Raw genomic sequence first — 7,637 nt, 5'->3', positions numbered from 1 at the left:
AAGGGTTGGGGGGATATAGCCTAGTACAAAGGCCTGCGTTCAATCCCCAGTACCAAAAATGGGGGAGAGGGTCCCTCTGGCAGTCGGAATTTGGTGAGATGGGCCTGTTAAATCACTAGGCATCAGTGCTTTTAGTTAGGCTCATAGTTACAACTCATCTGGGAGGTAAGCAGGGACGGCGCACCAGGAATGGTCAGGGACTCGGATGGGCAGCATGGATTTTACTTAGGGTTTTTGGTGGTGGTGGTGGTGGTGGTGATGGAGTTTGCGCTGTAAAAGGGTTCACCATGCCCTGGCCAACTGGACATACAGGGGAGCCCTGGTTTTGGAGATCCTGGGGAAAGGCCACAGGGAGGAAGGCAAGACGGCAGGTGAAGACTTCTAGCTCTTTTCCCCACCCTGGTAGGGAAGGTGTGCTCCTTCTTACTCTAGAGCTGCCCCCAGGCAGCTGGGGGCTTCCCCGCCCTGACCACGCCCACTGGGTGTTGACACAGCTCAGCCTGCGCTCCTAGGCTTCTGGATGAGTATCTTTCACACTGCCCTGAGTTCTGTGAACAGAGGATGGCAGCCTTCCGAGCTAAAGACTGCACCCACGTGATTTTTAATTGGCGGCACAGCAGCAGACGATGGGTGGGGAGCACCTCGGCAGGTCCATCTTGATGCCAGGAGATAAGAGTCCAGCCACACTTCCCATTCCATCACGCTGCCGTGTATGAAAAATTACTGACAATTTTGCGTGTGCTGACCTGGTGCACACGTGTGGGGTGTGAGAGACACTGGTGTACTGGGCCTGTGTGTGTCAGGCAGGTAGATGTGAATGTGGATGCACACAGCTCGAACCTGTGTGGTCCAGGTGTGCGCAGCACCTCGCAGCCCCACGGGTGTGCACCTGGGCCCCATCCTGGTATCTCTGCCCGCCTCAGTGTGTTTCCTGGCCTGTGCTTGGTTTGTAGGACAGTGGTGGGGCCCGGCGAGCTGTGATTGGTGGTGGCCCTCAGTTGCTTACCCACTACTACGATGACGCCCGGACCATGTACCAGGTGTTCCGCCGTGGCCTTACCATCTCAGGTGAGGGGGCTGTGGGGATGAAGAGGGGCTGTGGCAGGTGCTGCAGGGGTTCAAGGGTAGGTAAGCAAGCATGTACCAGGGACGCGGCAGATGAGCAGTGCCCAGGTTCAGCAGGGAGAACCCACTCCTGCCCTCCTCCCACTGGTCAGGGTAGCAACAACATTATGTGGCCAGGGGTGAGCTCTGCCCCCAGGGCTGCCTAACTTCAGCCCTCAGACATGTATACCCATCGGCAGCCCATAGTGAGCCCTGAACTGTCAGGCCACTGGCTAGCAAGGTCCTGAACCCAGGCCCCTGAGATGCCTTGGTGGGCCAGATTACGAGACAAAGGGAAATGGTCACAGAGGGGCACCTACCACCCTCTCCTGGCGGCTCCTGGTGTCTGGGGACTGTCGCACCAGTTGTGGTGGGAAGACCCTCCCCCAAGCCTTAGTTGTTTGACAAGCAGCTGGGGAAAGTTTACTTGATCTGTGGGCAACCTCACGATGGGATGTCCATGCAGGTGTCTGATGGGCAGGGACAGGTGGCGTGCCTATCCTGGCTCTCCCCGCCGTAAGGTCTGCTTGTCTGTCCGCAGGGAATGGGTCCTGTCTTGGCTTCAGGAAGCCCAAGCAGCCTTACCAGTGGCTCTCCTACCAGGAGGTAAGTGACTGAGGCCCAGCCCTGTGCTATGCGCCCGTGCAGATGGGGCCCCTGGGCTGGGGAGGGGCCTGTGAGCGCCCTGCTGGGTCTCACAGCATACTGTTTTATTTTCTGGCCTGTCTAAAAACTTCTGGCAGCAGTCTTGAGGAGCTCTCAGCAGGCCTGGGTGGGGAGCCAGGAAGAATTGTCAGACCTGTAGGACTCCTACGTAGGGCTGTCTCTCCTACTATAGAGTGTTTTCCCATTACCTCCCGTATCTGTGAGCAGGTGGCTGACAGAGCCGAATTCCTGGGATCTGGGCTTCTCCAGCACAGCTGTAAAGCAAGTGCAGATCAGTTTATTGGTGTTTTTGCACAGAATCGACCAGAGGTGAGTATGTTCCCTGCCCAGCGTTAGAGGTATTGGTGGGATAGGGATGGGCGCGTGGAATAGTCCACTCTCACGGGAGAACAGAGGCAGCGCTGGAACATGACACCACCTCACCCAGGCCCACCCTTGCTCAGGAGCGGACCCCCAGCCAAGCAGCCTGCCGCCACCCCTGCTGCCACACACAGCTGCTCCCTGCGGCAGTGGGGAGCCAAGGCATGGTGAGGAGTTGCCATGCAGATCCTAGAAGTGGGCCCAGGCCAGTTTGCGCATGAAATGGAGAAGGTATAGAATTGTGTGGTGTGACTGTGGACCAGAGAGGTTGGCAAGCACAACCTGCTAGCCTTCTGGCTTCCTTGTCACACGTGGAGGTCAGGCACAGGGACCACAGCTGGGCCACTGGTCACCTGGGCCTAAGGGCAAAACAGTCTTATCTCCTTCCGCTGCCTTGTCCTTGTGTTTCCACAGTGGATCATTGCAGAGCTGGCCTGCTACACGTATTCCATGGTGGTGGTCCCACTCTATGACACCCTGGGCCCTGGAGCCATCCGCTACATCATCAATACGGGTGAGCCCTACCGCCATCCCTGTCTGCCGTCGGTAGCTAGTCCCCAGCCCCCAGCCTCTCGGGTTATGCTGATCACGTCATTCTCAAGAGGCCCTCTGCTTCTCTACTCACTTACACTTGGGCTCCTGAGTGGGCTTTCTGAGTCTCAGCTCTCCCCATTTAGGCTTCCCCTAAGGCTCCTGCCCCCTGGCTGGGTTGCCAGCAGCCTCCATACAGGCTGCAGTCCTCTGAGACTTCTGGCAGGCTGACCTCATTACTGGGCAGGGGAAATATCCCAGGCAGACTTGGGGGGGTGGGGGCTGAGCCTGAAGCAAAGAGGAGCTTGGAGTCTGCTCGACAGGGTCCGCTGACCTGCTCTTTATTCCACCCCGCACCCATAGCTCGTGACCCCCATAGCTCGTGACCCCCATAGCTGGCCTCCGTATTTACTGACATACAAGCCGTGGCACGTACAGCCCTTGGGGCCACTGCCTGGCACGTGCTGTTCACAGCCGTAGTCTAACTCCTTTAACAATCGCCACAGCGGACATCAGCACTGTGATCGTAGATGAGCCTCAGAAGGCCGTGCTGCTGCTGGAGCACGTGGAGAGGAGTGAGACTCCGGGGCTCAAGCTGGTCATCCTTATGGAGCCATTTGAGGAAGCCCTGAAAGAGAGAGGGCAGAAGTGTGGCGTGCTCATTAAGTCCATGCAGGATGTAGAGGTAAGAATCTGCTTCTGGGATGTTTGCTGACTGGCGCAAATTCAAATCTGCTGATTATCGGCCCCTCTCGTGCCCTTGGGTGGCGCTTTTTTGGTCCTCAAAAAGTACGAGTGTCATGATGGGGCAGGCTTCGGAAGCCGGTCGTCAGTGCCCATAGGTGTGCTCCAGGGGTAGGCAGTGTGGCTAGTAGCCAAGGGCAGCAGGCTCTGGCTTTGCTAGGTGATGGCATCAGCCTGCAGAGGCACTCTCAGCCTCTAGAGTGTGCTCACTTCCAGCTCACATCAGCCTGCATGCACCTGAGGACTCCAGACATGAGCCCAACAGTCTAGGCAGGGTCCTTCCAATGAGACCCAGATCCCCAGTGGTCAGCAGAGTAATTTGCTTTTGCGTGGCTTCCCCAGAGACATGAAGTTGGTGGCAGCTTGTGGCCCACTAGGGTGGTACAGGGCATGGCATCCTGACCTCTTGAGAGCAGCTGACTACCACTGTGCTCTATTGGATCTGGGCCCCAGGGTTCTCCAGCATTCTTCTGCCTCTGCCTGCTCCTCCCTGTACCTGTAATACCTGTGTCCTGAGGCCCCTCTGTGACAGCAGCAGCACACCTGTGCTGAAGCCCCCCCATCCCCACATCGGGTCCCCAGTGCTGCACGCTCGCCCAGAAGCCACTCTGTTGTGTGTGTGTGCCCAGGAGTACCATGGACACCTTCAGCCCAGAGTGTCCCAAACCCACTGGCATGAGCGCAGGGCCTATCCTCTTAGCCTATGGCTTCTCTCTGTGATGTATGGGGTGAGTCTAGGCCAGTGATGGCGAATTTTTTAGAGCTTTCCATGATACAAACAGCCCACTGCAGCGTGTGTGCCATAGGTTCACCTCCACCGGTCTGGGCCTTCCACGTCTGGGTGTGTGTGGAAGAAGTGCCCTGGGCCTCTGGGCTTGGTGCAAGAGCAAGGCCTGCTGTGCTGAGTGTATTTTGATTTTCTTAGAGAACCTTGGAGCACTTAAAAGCAGTGTTTTCTTCTTTCAGGACCGTGGCCATGAGAATCACCATGCTCCTGTGGTAAGCTAACCTACCAGCAGGCAGGCCGGGCCTGTCCTCACAGGGCCCCTCACCGGGAGGGGGCTCTGTGGAAAGGCCAGACAAGCACCTCCAAGTTAATAAGCAACTCCTGTGTGCACCTCAGGAATGCCCACTTGTGTGCCTGGACTTCAGTGGGCTGAAGGCCCAGGAGGGACCTGGAACAGGAGTCAAATGTTTGGAAGGAGGACAAGAGCACAGCCAGTTCTGACCACCTGTAGTGCTCTGTGACTTTCTCTTGAGAAAATCTTATTTTTGTCTCTGAATGTACTGGACAGAAGCAGCAACAGAACCAGAAGTTAACCCCTGGGCAGAGTGGCCTCTGTTGTCTGTGTCTGTCTTTGCTTTGTGAACTTTTGTGTGTGCCATGCCCGCGTGGTGCTGCCCGGGATCAGGTCACGTGACGATACCTGTCTCCTGGGCTGGGCCATGGGATGTAGAGGCTTCAGGTTTCTAACAGGGCCGCTCTCCAAGTCAGTCCTCCCCGCTCCCTTCGGCTGATGAGCTCTTTCACCCTGGCCTGATCTGGACACAGCCCTGTTTCCCAGAGCCCTTCACAGGTAGCCCTGGGTGTTTGCCGCCTCCCCGTGCCAGGCTCCAGCCCTAGAGAACTGCTCCCTGATTCATCAGCCTGGCCGGCCTCTTGTGCCCAGTCTGATCCTGTCCCACAACTCCCGACCTTGCTTCTTGTGGAGAGATCTTGCTCACCCTTCCAACTCATCTCACATGTCCCCTCCTGTGGAAGCCATTCTGTCCATGCAGATGGGCTCAGTAGGCTCCTTCTGGTCACCCCACAACCGTGTGCCCAGTGTCTAAGCTGGGGCCTGATGCAGAATGGGCTTAGAGTTGCAGGGGCCAGCTCAGTTCCTGTGCCACCCTTGTGCTGCCAAAACGAACCCCAGATACTTGGGAGGAAGGGGGAAGGAAAGAGGGAAGTGGGTCATGGCCAGCAGGGAGGCGAGATCGCGGATGGAGGCCTGAATGTGGCCCCTTCAGCCCAAGCCCATCTAGAACTCAGTGAAGTCCTGCGGCAGGGGGAGCCGTGGGCCCCGGTGTGAGGTTGGAGGGTCAGATCCGTGTGCACACGCTCGGCCTCTTTTCCCCTTTCCTAGGTCATCTACTCACATTTTCGACTGTGGCAGCGCACGGGCACACAGACATTCCTCACACAGCCACACCTGTGTCACGCTCTGTGGGGCACTGCTGGTGGAGAGGTCTGGAAACTGTGGGCCCTGGCAGGTGGTGCCACGTCTCCCTAACAGGCCTCTTTTTGCCCCTGCAGCCCCCACAGCCTGATGACCTCTCCATCGTGTGTTTCACGAGTGGCACAACAGGTAAGCAGAGGCGTGGACACCCGTAGCTTGCCCAGCAGCCTGACAGGTGACTTCAGGTGTCTGGAGCCCTGTACTGTTTTGTGCCTAGCTCTGAACGTTGGTTCCTTCCGCTGCTGCTGGTGTCTGTCACCAGACAGGACAGAAGTGGCCAGATTTGGGGGCTCGGGCTAGAATGGGAAGTGTGGCCCCTTTCAGAGCCACTAGAGACCTGGGCAGCTGGGGGAGGGCTTTCCTCATGGGGTCGTTGCTTTAACCCAAACAGCCTCACTGCTCTGCTCTCTGTGCACCTGGACTTCCGTCATAGGCTGGAGGAGTGTGGGGTTCGGAGTCTGATGGCCTCAGTCTGAGTTCCATCCCCACCAGTTGCTAGAGGGACTTATGAACGCGTCCTTATCCTCCCCGGCTTCTCACCTGGGGAGAGGGGCTGTCAAAGGTGCCAGCTGGGAGATAGAGTGGCGTAAGAGGGCAGTCCAGATGCTCTAATGTGATGGTCGGGAAAAGGACACAGCAGAAAACACAGTCCCTGGCGCAGGCAGAGGGACACAGGTGTCACCATGGGCAGGAGCGGTCAAGGAAGGCTTCTTGGGGAGGCGGAATCTACAGTGTGCCGCTGAAGCTGCGCCTAACCGGCTCCAGGAGCCGTCCCGGCAAGCGGGGCCCTGGGACGGGACCGGGACGTGACCGGGACGGGACCGGGACGTGAGCACTCCTCTCCCAGCTCCCGGTCCAGGGCTCTTCCTGTTCCTGTCGCTCCTGCTCAGCTAACGACTTGGGAAGTCCCTTGCTTTGCTCTAACTGGGCAAGTAGTTTCCAGCCATCTCTTTGCAGTCTGAGGACCGGCTCACCTCTCTGGTAGCTCTTCCCGTGCAGCTGCCCAGCTTCCCTAGGAGCAGGCTCCAGCCAGCCCCACAGGCGGGACTGTCCGTGTCAGTGGAGCACAAGAAATGCAGCTTTATTACGCAGAGATGGACTTCTGCCGTTCATTCAAGTGGGTTTAAAGGTTTGCGCCATACCCTTTGACGGGTCTGGTACTCTTCCAGAAAAGAAATCAAACACCCAGAGCCAACTCAGAATTCAAAACTACCCTCAGGTTTATGTTGCTTTGAAAATAGAGCGTTCCAACGTCTTTTTCACTTGAGTTTCACAGCATGGATTTTTGGTGACATAATTTTGGGAAGCAGGTCACCTGGTGTGGCCTTCAGCTCTGGAACTGTTTTCCAAGAATGCCCAGAGTTTTAATGGGTCACTTGGTCACAGGTGCTACCTTTATGTCTGGAAAAGAACATTCAGATGCAGAAATGTGCTGCTGCCCGGCTGGAGAGGGCAGACGTCCCCGGCTTTGCAGACTGCGGATTCACAGTGGAAAGCTGTGCCGTCCTGCTCACGCTCTGGGCCGTGAAAGCAGAACCTGCGGAGCCTGAAAAACAGCTTGTGATTGGGTGTCCCAAGGCCCTTAATCCGAAGCTACGTCTGTGCCGCGCAGAGCCAGGGCAGCGAGCAGACCTTTGGCCTGACATCACCCTGCTTGGCTACGCTTGGATTTCCTGGGCTTTGGGCTGAGCCTGTGCTGTGCCTCTCGCATTCATTCTCTTGTCAGCACATTCGCCACGTGTGTCCTCAGTGTCACGGTCCCGCTGCGGCTTCCCCGTCGGGCCACCGCTCTGGCTCTCGGCTACGGCAAGGGCCACATCGTTCTTTCCGTGGGGCAAGATGCCAAATACGACCTGAGCCTGACCTTTGGCCGTTGGTTCTGGAGGAACTATTCCAGGGAGATTTCCATCTAGCGTGTGGTGGGAACCTCTGGGAGCTACAACACCGCAGAGCTGTGGGGCCTCTGCTCAGGCAGGAGGGCCAGAGGAGGTGAGAGACTGCTCTGTACCC

At 57.4% G+C, this 7,637-nt stretch overlaps 1 protein-coding gene across 14 annotated transcripts in view; it reads left to right on the top strand.

The window, feature by feature from the left end:
* Positions 1-7,637, top strand: part of Acsl6 (acyl-CoA synthetase long chain family member 6) — a 54,333-nt gene that overhangs the window by 17,362 nt on the left and 29,334 nt on the right. For all 14 annotated transcript variants that reach the window (XM_010639782.2, XM_010639774.2, XM_010639773.2 and 11 more), the window contains exons 3-9: positions 954-1,068; positions 1,646-1,710; positions 1,978-2,079; positions 2,545-2,644; positions 3,168-3,346; positions 4,372-4,404; positions 5,705-5,756. In XM_010639782.2, the coding sequence (XP_010638084.1) occupies positions 954-1,068; positions 1,646-1,710; positions 1,978-2,079; positions 2,545-2,644; positions 3,168-3,346; positions 4,372-4,404; positions 5,705-5,756 (646 nt within the window). The remainder of the gene's footprint in view (positions 1-953; positions 1,069-1,645; positions 1,711-1,977; positions 2,080-2,544; positions 2,645-3,167; positions 3,347-4,371; positions 4,405-5,704; positions 5,757-7,637) is intronic.

The sequence above is a fragment of the Fukomys damarensis genome, unplaced genomic scaffold (assembly GCF_012274545.1).
Source record: "Fukomys damarensis isolate Sample0158 unplaced genomic scaffold, DMR_v1.0_HiC HiC_scaffold_9, whole genome shotgun sequence".
NCBI classification, from domain to species: domain Eukaryota; kingdom Metazoa; phylum Chordata; class Mammalia; order Rodentia; family Bathyergidae; genus Fukomys; species Fukomys damarensis.
This window is presented reverse-complemented; position numbering and strand designations above follow the sequence as displayed.